The sequence below is a fragment of the Alnus glutinosa genome, chromosome 2, assembly GCF_958979055.1.
Source record: "Alnus glutinosa chromosome 2, dhAlnGlut1.1, whole genome shotgun sequence".
In the NCBI taxonomy this organism is placed as follows: domain Eukaryota; kingdom Viridiplantae; phylum Streptophyta; class Magnoliopsida; order Fagales; family Betulaceae; genus Alnus; species Alnus glutinosa.
In genome coordinates this window covers 30227649-30244966 of record NC_084887.1, presented here as the reverse complement: position 1 = coordinate 30244966, position 17318 = coordinate 30227649, and the positions used below count along the sequence as shown (strand labels likewise).

Below are 17318 nucleotides of genomic sequence, written 5' to 3'. Positions count from 1 at the left end.
TCATAACAATTTACTGAATAAACTAACTCTTATAATTTTATAAGTGAGACAAAAAATGGTTTTTATGCTCTAGGAAAATGTAGGGTTTGTTTGCTAGATCTTATTCTTTCTTTTTTTTTCTTTATAACCAAAAAAGTCCAAAATATTAACAAATAATTTTTTTCACAAAAAATTCAAAACTCATTTTTTATTTATATCATATCAAAAAAAAAAATTCACCAAATTATTAAAAACACCTCTCAAAAAATATGCTAATAACAAAATAACGTAAAATATGAAAGAAAAATGGAAAAAGAGCGTTCTGAAAAGTCTCTAAGTGGTTAGATATCTTTATTTGGATAATGATTTTTTTACATTATATTGATGTACATTAACTCTACACCAAAACACATAGGTTTGAAACTCATGTATGTGAATTTTATACATGTGAATTTCATATGCATGAGTCTTACACCAAATATATCTTTGTGAAGACTTGATGTAAATCATAGTAACGTAGAAATAACAAATTTCTGATTATCTTTATACATGATTTATCTTCATACATGACTCACAAGGGGGATTTCTCTATCGCATAGAAGTAGGTTCCATTTACCAAATTTCGTACAACTATAACAATTTTTTTTTTAATGATAAATTATTAGATTCGTTTTCCTATATGTGAGTTATAAATATCTAATTATTGATCTTAATAAAAGTTGTTAGAGTTATACAAAAGTTATACGAAAATTGTGAAAAAAACATAACTCTTTACGGATTAGGCTTAGGTGCTGTAAAAAAAATTACAATCTTAGTGCCGCAATTTTTTCAATGGTCAAGATCTAACTTCATTTTCCATCTCATTTTTATAAAACATTTTAAACTAAATATTGACCATTAAAATAACTATAACACTTATGATGTTTAGACAAAGGCACGTTACCTCGTGGTCAGTGCAGCAACTCAAATTTGACTCAGACATGCAACGAGTTGACCAAACTACCCTTGCACTTTCCGCAAATGTACGCTAACGTGCTTCTAGTGGCAGTTCCGAAATTTCGTCGAACAAATCCACGTCAGATTCTTGTTTCCAGTATAAATACCACCACGAAACAAAATCTCCCAGGATTCGACTCCCCCTGTATGTTATTTCGGTCTCAACTCATAGGCCATCCTCAGTTGGGAATTTTCCCAGAAAGGCACATTTTCCGGTAAAATCTTTCCCGAGAAAATCCTCTAGTCTTTGATTTTCTTTCCCGATTGTTTCTAGTAATTTTGAGGTTCTCTTTCTACGTTGCTGTTTTGATTGCAATTGAAGGTCAAGGAGCTCGAGAAGTTCAGAAATGGCACCTCCGATCCTTTCCTTGGCCCTGCCCTCAGAGACCGGTCGAGTTCTCAGTATTCAATCTCACACAGTTCAGGTATTTCTGGTTTTTTCTTTATTTTTTATTTTGTTTTTTATATTTACCATTCGGTTGCAGTCCGCCAGAGAAACAGAAAGTTGAAGCCTTTCAATTTTGTTCCTGATAAAACGAAAGTATTACATTGACTGAGCCGGGAGTTTGCATGCCTTAATCCAGTTGATTAGTAAAGTTTGTTGGTCCTGTTCTGTTTTTCTTTTTCTTTTTTCTTTTTTCTCTTTTTTTTTTTTTTTGTTTTTTTTGTTTTTTTTGTTTTAGCATTTAATGGTACTTTATGAATGTAATCTCAGTTAGTTTAATGTGGGTGTTGATTTTGACTTAGAAATGATTTGCTTATTTGAGTGGTTATGTCAAGTATGGTTATGATTTATGTGAAATGTGAGCCGTGCTTTGTTTTTCTATTGAATATGTGCTACCTGCTTGGATTTTTATAATCCTCCAACCATGTAACAGGATTCAAAATAAATGGCATTTCAGAAAATAATTACAAATGCATGCCTTTTTCTTTCTTTTTATTTCCTTTTCAGCTATTCTTACCAACCCATTATTGTTAAATTGGTAATAGATAAATGGACAATGCATTGTATGTTATATCCTCAGAATTTATTGTTCTTCACTTATTGGAATATTATATACGCGTCTCTGTTGAGCCTCCCAAAAAAAAAAACAGGATTATGACACGGTCGAACATTTTATGGGCAATTACCTTCTTTTTTTGTACAGATTGCGACAACTTAGTCGTTGGGTATAAATAGCGAGTTGCCGTGTATTCCTTCCTTGTCGATATTTTGTGCTTGTCTGGTCTGCATTGTTGTCAGAGGAATGGCATCACCTGTTTTGCTTTTTGCCGTTAAATAGTACACACGTTCAGCTACCACTAAGTTATGCCCCTTGCCCCCAAATTGAGAAATCGAACTGAATAATCCTAATACAGTGCCATAGTGCAAATGAAACTAATTTTTTAGTTATGTATCAACAAGAAATTCTAACCGACAACAAGATGTTTGTGTATCCCTGATGTGGTCCCACCTCACTACGTCACTCGGACTCTGTGTTAATATGCCATTATTGTTACCAACCCATTTTCTTTCTCTTTTTTATTTTTATTTCCCTTTTCAGTAATTCTTACCAACCCATTATTGTTAAATTGGTAATAGATAAATGGCCAATGCATTGTGTGCGCGTGTGTGTGTCACTGTTGAACGTCCCAAAAACAACAGGATTATGGCACGGTCGAACCTTTTATGGCAATTACCTTCTTTTTTTTTCTATAGATTGCGACAACTTAATCGTTGGATAAATAGCCAGTTGCTGTGTATTCCTTCCTTGTGGATATTTTGTGCTTGTCTTGTCTGCATTATTGTCGGGGGAATGGCATCACCTGTTTTGCTCTATGCCATTAAATAGTACGCATGTTCAGCTACCGCTGAGTTATACCCCTTGCCCCCAAATTTAGAAATAGAACTGAATAATCCTAATACAGTGGCATAGTGCGAATGAAACTAATTTTGTAGTTATGGATCGACAAGAAATTGAAACCGAAAACAAGATCCTCGTGTATCCCTGACATGCAATACTTTACCTACTACATGCTTTGTTAAAATACTCTATCTACTATGCTGATAGGATATAGACAGTTACAATGAGCAACTTCAATAAAAGAGTTTTAAACAGTTCAAGAGTATGGTGTATATAGAGGCAGGGTTACATGGTGGCTGGGGTGGTGGTGGCTACTAGCTTGTATCTCCCCTTTGAGTTAGAAATACCATTGAGAAAACCGAAAATGGAACTTTTTTCCTTTATCGGTAAGTTTCGCATGTCAACAAGTAGGTCTTGGACTCACAACCTCACCCTCAATTGCATTCTTACGAGGAGAGGAAGTGGCATTTGACTTAACCTAAATGGAATGTTTCACACGATTATAAAGTAAAAAAGGCACATATTCCCCAACAATTACCATTTTATGGGTTGTCGTTTCATGTCTATTGGAGGGGAGTTCTGTTGCTTTATGTTGTGAAGGTATTTTGGTCATATAGTTGGTGAATTGTTGATGCACCACTATATCCTATGTGCCATTATTTGAGTGAAATGTTCAATGTCTCACCATCTCTTATGTTATGGTGTACATAACCCAAGGGGTTGGTTCAAGTAGCAAGGGCATTGGTCTTTGTGGCATCTTCATCAGGTCTAAGGTTCGAATTTCCTTTGGTGCAAACAATTTGCTAGGGCCACATCCGCTGGCGAAACCGGAGTCATACCCAATTCGTGTGAAGGGGGTGCTTTACACAGGTCCGGGTTTGCCAAACAAGAGTGGGTACACGAATTGGTCCTGCCTTGGAGGGGTTCCCCGACATCAAAACAAATAATATCACAATGTTATTGTTTTGCTTCCCCCTTTTCCACCTTGCTTGGTGATTCAATTGTCTAGCTTGTTTGGGTATCCCATTCTCCCACTTTGGTTGGGCATTATGTAAAATTAAATAACCTAGGTGTTTAGTGGAATAGAAGAATCATTAGCAATAGGGTCGTGACCACTAAAGAATGTAGTTGGGTCAAGGGTGGCTACTGCCTTGGTATCTTTTTCTTGACTTGTATCATAGAGCATGTTCTTCTCTATGGACAAATTGCAACCTGCATTAGCATGCATATTAGAGTACCCAAAATTGAATTTTACATCTATCTCCTTGAAGAGAGGAAGTGCGATCGAGTTCCAAGAATGAACCTGGTATACAAGAGTAACTTATTGATGAACTAAAAGAAGTAAAATGTAATGTAGGTGGAAGTTATCTAATTAGTACAGACATTGTCCTAGGAAAATTGTTCGGTTTAGATGGTGTCATTGGCATTTAATTTTATGGAAGTTTCTTAAATAGCGAAACATTGTCATAAGTGATTCTTTGCTCCATTGTTGTGCTGGGGACAGTAGAGACCCCCAAAACTGTTAAGGATACTTTTTATCATAGGCTTTAAAGATAAAACATCATTTTAGACTAATGGTCGACTTGCGGCTTAGATGTGTCAAAGAAGCAGTGGATACATGTTCTTTGTTTAAGTATAAAAAGAGGATATAAGTTATAAACTGAGGAAAAAGAGAGAAAAAAGAAAAAAGAATTGTTGTGTTTTTAAGTACCAGAAAGGTAATATTAGAAGCAAATGAAGAGATCTTAAAATATATATATATATATATATATATATATATATATATATATATATATATATATTTCTAAAATCTGGGATATTTTCTAAAATAAAAGCGTATGTGGTGGTTTTGGTGGGATTAGGAGGAGTGGAAGAATATGCCATAAAAAAATAACTTTGCCTTTTAAATGAACAAGATTTGGTTTTTTTCTTTCTAAAATTGGTTTTTTGTTGTAAAGGTGCTTTGGTGGGATGAGTTGTGAAAGGAAATACAACTAAATGTTAAATAACTATCCATTTGGTGTGCATGAGAATATAGTGGTATAATGACGTGTCTTTGCTGAGTCTGTTTCTTTCATTTTAAATTTTTCCCGGGCCAATGCCATTATTCACATGACACAAGAAAGGAATGTATATATCTTCTCATTAATTTTGGAACTGTCTTTAAAAGCAGAAATTAATATGAAGTAGATTAAATCTCATAATTATCCTTATACCTTCATATCTGGCTTAGTATCTTTAAATTTATGCCATCATTGGTCTCTAAAATTTGAAGACATCCTTTGTATCACAATAAATCCAAATAGTTCTCATGTGAAGCACCTCTTTAATTATTAGTGTGCATGAACCCTCTCTAGAATGTTGGTGTGACTAAAACTATTTTATTTTAGAGAGCATTTGGAATGAGCTCTAAATAAATGTTTCTCATGGGATTGTTGTAACTGAAACAATTTGTTTCAAGCCTGACCTTGAGAAAAATTTATGTTGTACTGAATTTATTTTTATTTCTCTCCTCGTACATACAAAAATATGTGTCAGAGAAAAGGAAAAAAGAAGAATTTATTCCATATGGAGTCACAAACATCATTTCAGTTCGTGTGCTCTTGGCATAACAGGAGACTGCATTTATACCTAACACTGTTGCTTCTATTTCTTAGGGATACGTTGGGAATAAATCAGCCGTCTTCCCTCTCCAACTATTAGGCTATGATGTGGATCCAATTAATTCAGTGCAATTCTCAAACCACACAGGCAAGCTGCTACTATTACTTCCATTCAGTCTCAGTAACTCTGAGGCCTGATATACGGTGCGATGTCATCTATCAATCTGTATAGGTCCAGACAACATATAATGAAGGTGCCATTGTAGTTTAATCTGCCTGAAAATATTGCAGGATACCCAACTTTTAAGGGCCAAGTTTTGAATGGACAACAGCTATGGGAATTAGTAGAAGGTCTTGAAGCGAATAATTTGTTCTACTACACTCATTTATTGACAGGTATGTTAAGGTTAGTTTCTGTATTTGTCATTTGATTCTTGGATATTTGGTCTCGCGTTCCAAGTAGCTGGAATATCCCTCTGAATGAAGTATGTGGCATTATTTTTTTTTTGGTTTTGGGGGGGGGGGGGGGGGGGGGAGAGAGAGAGAGATTTGGTTTGAAGTTAACCTGTACCTCATGTAATTTTTGTCAGTCATTTCTGCTTGATGCTTAGCAGCCCCAAAATAATTTTGATGTGTTACATGGCACACTTTACAGACATTGAAGAATCTGAGAAATGAATAAATGGTTTCACATAGTTGAGGTTCACATTTGAATAATCTCCATTATCATACTATGGAGCGCCCCCTCGAGAGCTGGGCCGTCAAAATCAATATTTTGACGGTCCAGTATTGACCAAACGCAGCTATCGAGAATATATGGTTCCAAAAGCAAAAAAGAGAAACATTTTGCCAGATTGTTCTGTGGAGGGTTGTAGTGCCCATAAAAGAGCACTGTGTGCTAAGACATGCTTGCCTTTCTGGTTAACTAACTGCAACAGCCATCAGGGCCTTTCAACATTAGTCATGTTCATGATTTTATATCCATTACCATATAGCCAGATCTCCGTGTGAAATATTTGATTACCAGTTAATACACTTCCCAATGTAATGCAAGCAAGGCATTTCTGGCCCTTCCTATAGAAAATGTTGATCATAGATATCTTTTTTTTTTTTAAAAAAAAAAAAATTTTAATTTTTTCTTTTTCTTTTTCTTGGAATAACTGATGTTTTCAGCTTGAAAATTGATAGTTATGTGTTTCATTTATTTTACCTAGTAAAGGAGGGGCACCACGTTTTTTTTTTTCTTTCTAATTTCAATCTGCTCCTTGAAAGTCTTTGTAGTGCTGTATGTTGAAAATTGAACTTACTTCTCCCTGTTTTCGAAAGAACTATGCTTGTATTTGGAATCTTCCTCTGATAGTATTTTGTTCTTAAGTTAAATTATGAGCAATAGTCACTTATCAAAAAAAAATAAAAATTATGAGCAATATTCCTTTCCTGTTATCTGGTAGTTTTTTTTTTTTTTTTCTTCACTTATCTGATTTTCTTATTAGTCTATTTGCAGGTTATATTGGTTCAGTTTCTTTTTTGAACACTGTATTGGAAGTTGTGAAGAAACTTCGTTCTGTAAATCCGAAACTTACATATGGTAAGTAGATTACCTTCTAATTGTTTCGGAAGTTTTTGCCATAATCAATCACAATTGCTCCTTTGTTTTGTCCTTTTACTATTACTTTGGGATTATTCATTGACCTAGATATACTGGTGACTGGTAAAAGGTGGTTAGTTAAGGTTTTGATTTGTTGAGTAAATATATGGACATATTGTACTTTTTACTTGAATAGACTGTTCTTCGATGGTGTAAAGTTTCCAGCTGTATAGCCATTTTTGCAAGGAAGACCATTTTGACTGATTTTATTGATGTACTTGAGATGAAAATAAAAATTTATTGTCCTTTTTACTTGAATATAGTGTTTTCCAATGATGTAAACTTTCCAGTTGTTTTACCATTTGCGCAAATATCATTTTGAAAGATTATATTGATTTATGTTAGATGGAAAAAAAAATGCAGTTAATATATGATATTAAAATAGAACTTGGTTTTTCATTCTAGCACAAAATTAGTTTGGATAAGGCGCAGCTGTTGGCTGTTGTAGTATTTTTGTTAAAAGCTGTTGTAGTTGATGCTGCAGCTGCTGACAATTATGATTAGCTTAGAATTGAGTTTTTATCTAAGTGCTCCAAAATACAAAAATCAAAAGAGATCATAGAAATGGACCGAGACTTGAAGAGAAGAAACTATTGACTCTAGCAAATAATATATACAGTATCTGTTCATTCATTTAGGCTAGATTTAGAATAGTGTTTCTTTGTTTTTTTAAAGCTCAAGAGTAACAGGTCAAGCATGTAAATTGTGCCTCATAGAATGTGCCTGTAATTTTTTTTTTTCCTCAAAAGAGGGGAAAAAACTGCCCTTTCATTTCTATCTTATTGAAATTTGGCTTTTCTTGTCTAGTCTGTGATCCAGTGATGGGTGATGAAGGAAAGCTCTATGTCCCTCCAGAGCTGGTGTCAGTATATCGTGAGAAGGTGACCAATCCAGTTGACGTGGTTTTCGTCTTGGGTCCTTATGATACCATATCCTTTTCACTTCCTCCATCCCAATTATATATATATATATATATATTTTAAAAACACGATTGTTAATAAAAGGTTTAAAAAAATAGTAATCTTCTCAAAATGTCCTTTGCTTTATGTTGAAGTGGCACGATTTTCAGTAGGGTAAGGGTAATGAAGGAAATTAAAGAAGTAAGATCTCCACTTTCAAAATAATTATTTGTATTTTAAGATGTGACAAAAGAAAAAGAATATTTGTAAGTTGAGATTTTGTAGTGTAAAACTTGAATGTAAATTCTGGAATATTTGGATGCTCCTACTTCTGGAGCTCAGATTATTTTTATTTTTATTTTGTGATAAATAATGACCTATCATTGAAAAAGTGCAGAGGGACACAACCCTAGTACACATGAAGTATACAAGAGATGCCCTAAATTGAAGAAAAAGAATAGCATAAGTTTAAAAAGTCTGCAAAAGTAACACAACTCAGGCTATGATGAGCCGATATCCATAAATATAAAGTGTTAAGCACATTTCTTCGCAACTCCAACACCGATGTTTCTACATCTTCAAAATGCGGGGCATTCTCTCTCACACCAAAGACTCACATTAAACACAAAGGGACCTGCCTCCAGATCGTCTTAGCTTTGACCACACCCCAGCAAACCATCCCAGCTATTCAACAAATCCAGCACCCATCTTGGCATAACCCACTCCACCCCACCCCAAACAAAGTAAGAAAATAGCTCCATAAATCTTGTGCAACATCGCAATCCAATAGTAGGTGGTCAACGGATTCCTTACTCTTCTTGCACATACAACACTACTCAACCAGCACAAATTGTCATGTGTCAGAATTTTTTCTAAGGCTACTGTCCACAAAAAGTGGCACCCTCGACGGAGCCTTTACACACCAAATACTCTTCCAAGGAAAGGAAGAATCCTCTTGGGTGGTTAACACCTTATAGAATGAATTCACTTCAAATTGCCTGGAGCTCAGATTATTATGTAAGACAAATAGTTGAAATCGTGTATTGGACATTTGGGACAGTTAGATCCCAAATATTAGACTACTGGAGTAATCATTTAATCATGAATGGTTGCCCATTGATTTAATTATTTCTCAATGCAAAGATCTTTAGAGAGACTTAAAATTGATGTGATGACTACATTTTGTTTATGCTCTCTATGATTAGGTTGTCCCAGTGGCTTCAATGTTGACTCCCAACCAGTTTGAAGCAGAACAGTTGACTTGTTCCAGGTAGTTTTTGATACCTTAATAAGGTTGGTGAAGTTTGCTATGTTGAGTTTGAGTCTTACCTTCAGATAAGTCTAGGTATAGTATACAGTTCACCAATATGTGATTTTCCTTTACTTTTTCTTCTCCACTTATTTGCTGTTGGAAATATGTGTGAAATTAAGTGTGGCAGATTAAAAAATAGTTAAGTATCCACAAAATAACTACTAAATATAACCTACAAAAAATTGGAGTAGGAGATGTTGAAACCTAGAAGCTGCTACTCACTTTGTAATTAATATTAAAAGGGCCATATTTGGCTTTCTGACAAACTGAAGATTATTATTATATTTGACGGCATCAATTATTTTTAACTAGTTTCATAGTAGATACGTAATATTATCTTATAAGAAGTGAAATTATGTCTCAACCTGTAATGGGAGGAATCCATTGATGCCTTATATATTGTTATGTGAGAATAGGTTTCGATTTGCACTTGTTTTGCTGTTCACTTAGTCTTTCTATTAGAAGCATGTGTTATCTGGGGTTGCATTTTCGTCCCCATTTGGAGCTACTAGTGCTTGACGTTTTAAACTACTAAAACTTCATGACGAGTCTTAGTATGTGTTATAAAGATTAGGTTGTATCCATTTACTCTATCTGGTGCCTTTGTGTTACTGTAGCTCTTGTGCCTAAAGATAAGATATACTTGTCACAGGATTGGCTCTGAAAGAGGTGGCCGTGACGCTTGTAACATCCTTCATGCTGCAGGACCATCAAAGGTTTAGTAATATCATTACATATTTAACTCTTCAAGTCCTGAGATGCTTACATTTTTTTGAATGTGCAAGATTCTTGTTTTGTTCTTTATTTATGGTCTCTTTAGTCTATGTATCATGGGAGATTGTCATTTGTCTACTTTATCCTTGAATACTGTCATTGGAGTTGGGGGTATATACCGACCCCCTCGGGTCGGAACATGCAATCTTCCGACTTCCAACCCAACTGGGGTTGGAAGCTAATGTCTTTAACCGAACTGACCCATAGGGTCGGTAAGTACTGACCCGCAACGCACCAACAAGTGTCAGGTGGTGATTGGTCTGTTTGTTGAGTTGAGAAGGCTCACCTAAAGTGATGTAGGAGGAGCCTCCTACCATGACGGCAGCTCCCAGATCGATCTCTCGCTCCATTGCCTCTACATCCAGGGCATCTTTCACAGGCTTTGGAGGAGGAAGTGTGGAGGAATGGGAAGGCGAAGCTGGGATTTTGGAGGTTGGGGTTTCTGTCCAGGTTTTTGAAGAGAATGAGAGCAGCGCTTAGTGGTTTATTAGGGATTTTACTATCAACACCTTTGTGAGCTAGAGAGGAAGGGAGTTTATTGGGGATTTTGCTGTCAACATCTTCATGAGCAAGAGAGGAAGAGAGTGATGGCAAGGAAGACAGGGTTTTTGTTTATTCTCGTTGTACCGATTGTTCAAGATAAGGGTTTATGTGGTTTTTTGGTTCTTCAAATTTAAGAAACGATTTTGCTACATCTTGAAGATAGGGTGTCTTCAATTTTTGCTGAGATCTGTGAATTTTCACTGAGATCTGGGAGGAGATGCCTAGAGCTCCTCTCTCGGCTGAAGTTAGTCGAGTACTTGAGTTTCGGGGGTGGCTTGCAAACCCCACCTAAAAAAAAAAGTGTTATAAGGGTGATAAACACAGATTGTAGTCGGTTGGCTTTCCGTCCTTATAAAATTGACTTCCGAATCGACCCTCCTTTGGAAGTCAACTTATCTTCCAACCACCGGCACCAACATGGTTAGAGTATGGCTGATTTTTGCCAGTTTTATAGGGTCTGGTCGGGCAGGTTGGATACTTGATCTTTTCAATAGACCTAATTGGAGTACCTTTTATACTTACTAGAACACGGCTTTGTACTAGGGTTGCACACATCTTTGTACTTTCTAAGTAGAGTTGAAGTACTTAATTGAAAAAAAAGAAAGATGGTGACATTGGAATACGAATGTCTCAAATCAATGAGGCATATATATTTGTATCAATATGTGGTAGAAATTGATCACTCAAGTTAACTGTAATCTTAATGCTTGGGGACAGTGAAAAGAAAAAAAAAATAGTGAATGCAAAAAGAATAAACAAAACTGCTAATGGTCTGGTTTTCCAGAATCTGTTGCAAGAATAAGAAAGAATACGGTATCTCCAAGTTCCAGCTGATAAATACTACCCATGGAGCTCATGGAGCTTCCGATGAGTTTGCTTCACCAGAGATCTTGATGGAGGAAGGTTTTGGGTCTGACCCGGTGGATGGCTCGGTGTTGGGGTTGCCAGAGTTTGGGTCTGAGATGTTTTCAAGGGACCACCGGTTGGGTAACATGGTTTTGGTTTCCACTGCTCGGGATGGGCTTGTCCCTGTGAGCTCCGGTCCTTCTCCTTCGACATCTCTACTTGAGCAAGAATCAGCTACAATGTCGACTCCGGTTCACCTTTTCCCCAGTGGTTCTTCCTCAGGGGCTGTAGAGTTGGGAGAGAGGCTCCTTCTTTCTCGTCCAATGGCATCGACCTCAAAGCCGTTCCTGAAGTATTATAGGAAGGCTAGGGAAGGTCAAGCTGTGAAAATGGATGAGCGTTTATTTTCCAATTCTGTGGCAGCGATGATATCAGATTTTGCTGATGGGTTTCATTTTCCTCTCTCAAGTGCCACTCCTGCGTCAGAGCTTCCTTTGGAGTCTAAGCTAGTGCAAAGCTCTCGGGTGCCACCCCTTGTCGACGTGGCAGCTTTTGTGAAGGATGTCATTAAGCGAACTCCTCCGGCGAGAGGTTTCTTACAGGGGGGTTTTCTCAATTTGAGACCGGCAAGGCAAGTTTCGCCTAAAGTGCCGGTCGTGTCGCCATTGACCCTAGTTGTTAAGGAAGATGTGGTGGTAGGGACTCCCTCTCATTTGTGTCGTTGCGTCTCTCCTTCAATTGATAAAGGTGAGGACCTTAGGGTGAGCTGTCTGGTCGAGTCTCAGAAGTGGCTGGTTGGTTTTAGTCCGTTTGGTGAGGTTGTTATGTGGGATCAGGGTGATGACGTTTGGGATGGGGAGGATGGAGTATCCCCTTTCTCTTTGGGTGTTTATCCGCCCGATGAAGAGGATGAGGCTCCGCTTTTGGCTATCCTGGATGCCCGTGTTAGTGAAGAGGAGTTTCATCGGGATCTATGGTTGCGCGTCAAAAGACTAAAGGTAAGAAGGAGATGTTGAATTTGAAAAGCTCCATCAACTATGGCGATGATTATGCAACCTCCCGGCGTCGGAAAGGCAAGGCTCACATGATGTAGCGTTGCGTGTCTCGTGGGTCTTGGGTCTTTTGGGTTTTTAGTGTCTCGCGGGTTTGTTGGGTCTATTTCTTTTTGGGCTGGTTTGGTTGCTTCCTTGTATACTTCCTGTGTACTTGGGGGAGCCTTTTCGCTTTTTTAATAACATTTATTACTTATCAAAAGAAAAAATACTGATTCCTGTATAGATCATTTTCACCCCTTCAATAAACCTGCTCCAGATGCACATGTATTATTGCATAGAAAAGAGCAGATGTATTCTTGATTTCTGAATCTGCAAAATGCTGCAGTCAAGTGAAAATTATTAATACAGTGGCATGAGCATGGGCATGCTATAGCGCTCTTTCTTAGAAGGCATCACATGCAAGAGTTTCCTCTGATGAAGTGAACTTAGTTTTGATGGAAAGAATCACAGGTAACTTTGATGGCTGAACTGGCCAAATCACGTCTTTTTGTCCCTCAGTCTGTGGGTACTTCCACATGGTGGTCAAACCACCTGATGAGTTACCGTTGTTTTTTATTGGTCTTATGACACTAAGAGCCTTGCCTAATGCCTAATACCTATTCAGTCACCTCCTATAGCTTCTTGGCAATTTATTAAGGCAATGATGATCTTCTAGTATACTTTCACAGGTGCAGGTAGTGTATTCCTGGGTTGTGAGATTCGTTTTCCATTGTATAGACATCAACTAAGTATGATATGGCAAAGACAGCATTTGTTATCACTCATAGATGCCATCAGATAGCTCCATTACATAAGCGCCATGGTTGGTCTTCTTTGAAGTCTGGGATCCATGTGTTACACATCCAGATTCTTGGTTGCTAGATTCTCTATTGTTTTTATTGTGGGCATTAAGAAATTTGTGTCTCAGTTCCACTTTGCATACACGGCACATCATGCTGCGTGACTTGACTTATGTTTGCATTCCTTAAAATGCTTATTCGGATAATTTATACATGCAAGGAACTTGTTCATGAACTTCATGTATATGTAATTTAACATCTCTCTCTGAATTTTATGTTGTAATGTACATATTCTGATAAATCACAGGTTGTGATTACAAGCATAAATATAGAAGGCAACCTTCTCCTTATTGGCAGTCATCAGAAGGCAAAGGTACGCTATTATAGATGCACTTGAGGTTTGAGATTTCAACCTTGGCTTAAACTTGGTCATTCTGAAATCTTGTGTGAAACTGTGCTGCTATTTATGTTTCCTTCTTGGAATATTGCCTCTCTTGTTTATTGGGATGCTTAGGTGTTGGTAGGAATTTCCAAACTTTGAATTCCATTGTGGTTGTCCCTTCAAATACTCTTCTATATTATTCTATTTGGGAATGGATTGTTGAGAATATGGCTTCCTGTCAAAATATTTTATATATATAGAAATTTGAGGTGCTCTCTCTCTCTCTCTCTCTCTCTCTCTCCCCCCCCCCCCCCCCCCCCTGAACCATTTTATCTCTTTCTTGTTTCTTATGAAGTAAACCCCTCCCAAAAAACTCTTTAATAAGTGTTGTTAATAATCATTTGAAATGCTAGCTTTAATTTGGATCTCTTGAATTAAATGGATGTTGCAAGTGTGTTCCTAATACACAGCATTCATTTCTCCCTCCCTCCCACTTGCTTTTCATAAATGTGATTTGAACCTTTTTATCTCTTTCTTGTTTCTTATGAAGTAAACCCCTCCCAAAAAACTCTTTAACAAGTGTTGTTAATAATCATTTGAAATGCTAGCTTTAATTTGGATCTCTTGAATAAAATGGATGTTGCAAGTGTGTTCCTAATACATGGCATTCATTTTGTTTGTATGTCTTAAGTTCTATTTAAAACTTCTTCACTTGCATTTTGGAAATAATTTTACAGCAATTAATTGATTATCATGGTAAATACGTGTTTACTAAACTCTTGATGTGACAGGATCAAGCTGCTGAGCAATTTAAGATTGTTTTTCCCAAAATTCCTGCATATTTCACGGTATGTAAAGGGTAATTGTAATTCCTTTCACCTGCAAAACTTTCATGGTTTTACAGAGTGATTTGTAACTGGAAATTGCCTTTTTGGCACTGAGCATTTAACTAGATGACGAGAATTTGACAATTTCGCTGGTCCAGCCCAGGATTTGAGACATTAAAAGTGGCAAATCCATGGCATGTGATATGTATATCTATGAAATCTTGAATGCGATGACATTAGAAACACGGTTTCATGATGGATGCATTTGACTTTCCAATGGTATTACTTGTATCTGCATTAGCTTTGTGGTCATGAAAAGAAAATACTATAGAATATATGGGCAAATCCAGTCAAATGGCCCTGTTCTCATTCTATTAATCTTATTGTTATTCTAAAAATATTTTTTTTAGAGAAAGTGAAATATTGTATATAAATAAAGAATAAAAAATAAATCCTTTGTACATTAAGTTCTTTCTTTTCTGAGCTTAGGCTTTCATTATCAAATCTATTTACTTACAAAAAAAATATATTATATTAGTGACATAACATTATCATCAGTAGAAAATAGAAGAAAGTTCAGTTATAGCTGGTATCAAGCACAAGTCAGGTTCCACAGTATTTTAGTTCTTGTCAAAAAGTTTGGCCTTGATTATTAAATATGAAGAAAAACTTTTTCCTTATTTGTGCATTCAATTTTTTGTTTTTGTTATTGCAACAACAATCTCCTTACAAGATGCACTAAATTGACAATCATATATGCATATGCTTGTAGGGAACAGGAGATCTTACAACTGCTCTTCTACTTGGTTGGAGCAATGTAATGCCTCTAAATTGTATTCCTGCTTAAGCCGAACACTGACTTGTTCTTGGCAATAACATTTTATTTTCTACTAATAATTTTCCTTTATTTCTTCTAGAAATATCCTGACAACCTTGACAAGGCAGCAGAGCTTGCAGTATCAAGCTTGCAGGTACTCCTTTTGCTGTTTTTGCAGTTCATTACTAGAAGTTGCTTTGATAATGTCGTAGAATTGTTTCTAGAATGATAATAATCCTTCTGTTGTCTTGCACTATTGACTCTTAAATTTGTTTATAGACATCAAGTTGGATGACATATTGTATCTGATGCTTTGAGCGTTTAATTTAGATCTCGACTTTTATCTCATTATCAGATATATTCTATCAACTGAATGCAAATTTCAAAAAAAGAAAGAAAGTAAATTCAAGGAGAGATTGGATGAGACCCATCAAGTAAAAAGACAAATTCAACTGTTTAAATAGTGATTTGTGCGTGAAGTTACCCTATCATTAAGAAGTAAAGGGTCTGGAATTGATTTCAAAGGAGATGAATAATGGGCTCTCTATAAAATGTTTCTGCCTACGTGGCAAGAGAAGAAAAAGAAGTCATTACAATAACTGCTACTCTTGACATTATTAAACTATGACCTTGCAGTTCCACTTCGCATTTGGATCTTCTTTGAACTATGGTTAATTGATCGTTGGTATTTTTCAATCCTTGCAGGCACTTTTGCAGAGGACAGTGAATGACTATAGAAGCGCGGGACACGATCCCCAATCAACCAGTTTGGAGATTCGTTTGATTCAAAGCCAGGATGACATTCGCAATCCCCAAGTTAAATTCAAAGCTGAAAAATACGACTAAATGGGTTATATGCACAAGACCATATTTAAAAATAATGCTTTATCTGATACTAGTACCCAATACTTTAGGCATATTTTATAAAAAATAAAATTTGGTTTTATGCACTCTTGTTTTTCCATAAACAAAAAGAGATACTAATTGTGAAGTGAAAAAAAAAAAAAATTGCCTTATTTAGAAGGCAATTGAGACGACTGGGGGTTCCTTTGCAAATTGAAGAAGTCAGATCACACATACTTTCATTTAGTCTGTGGGAGAGAGAGAGAGAGAGAATGCTTTTTATTTTGTTTGCTTCTGTTTATGTTTTTGTTTTCTCTTAATGTCCCTACAAGCCATGACTTTGCTACTAGTTTGTGTTTTGTGGTGGTCAGCAGAGTATAAATTGTATAATAACACGCTGCCATCATGATTTACACTTGCTTCACTGTATTTTGGTATTTTGGTACGTGCTAATGTGGGATTGAGATTTTTAGTAATTTGGACATCACATTGTGAGAGACTCATACGAGGCCGATCTATATAAATAAATTTTGAATTGTCTGATTATTTACTCGAGCAGGTGGGTTTCATATGGGTCTCTTGCATGTGTTTCCTAAATTGCTACAATTCGGGCAGCAAATAGCTAAGAATCTTGATCCGTTGTTGTGACCAAAAGAGTTAAATTTGACGGTCCATAGTTACACAACGATTAATTATAATGAATAAGGATCCTCCGTTATTAGGATGCTTGCATTTTATAGAAATTTGGACAGTGAAAGTGGAGGGGGATTGCAAGACCTACTTAATTATCTTGACTCACTTGTTCGGAGTAGATGGATCGTGCAACTTTCCTCAATTATATAGGATGCCCAAATTTTTGTCAAAAATTTGGGCAGCTTAGCAACATGAAATTCCAATCGATTGTAATACGACTCTGAAATAGGTTTCAAAATTGTAGACCGACAAAAGATGAAGGTTAAATAGTTGATGGTTAATTTCTATACTACAGTAATGCAATGTGATTTTTTACCTCATGGTCGATCAAGGTGCAATTATGCGGTCATGGGTCACAACAAACACCGACTTCCCAAAGGAGCTAGAGTCACTTATAACCCAAGGCGAGAGAGATACGGATGTTGCCCTCTCCCATATTGTTGACAAGTCGGACCTATAAGAGCATCTCCACTATCTT

The 17318-nt window shown here is 36.4% G+C and overlaps 1 protein-coding gene across 1 annotated transcript; it reads left to right on the top strand.

Moving 5' to 3' along the window:
* Window positions 1–1071: 1071 nt before the first annotated feature.
* On the top strand, window positions 1072–16254 carry LOC133859350 (pyridoxal kinase). Its single transcript, XM_062294735.1, has 13 exons — window positions 1072–1190; window positions 1298–1400; window positions 5477–5570; window positions 5714–5818; window positions 6927–7010; window positions 7878–7951; window positions 9175–9239; window positions 9934–9997; window positions 13586–13651; window positions 14452–14508; window positions 15260–15304; window positions 15405–15458; window positions 16010–16254. The coding sequence occupies exons 1-13, from the start codon at window positions 1123–1125 to the stop codon at window positions 16148–16150; spliced, it is 1020 nt and encodes a 339-aa protein (XP_062150719.1). The 5' UTR covers window positions 1072–1122; the 3' UTR covers window positions 16151–16254.
* Window positions 16255–17318: the final 1064 nt, after the last annotated feature.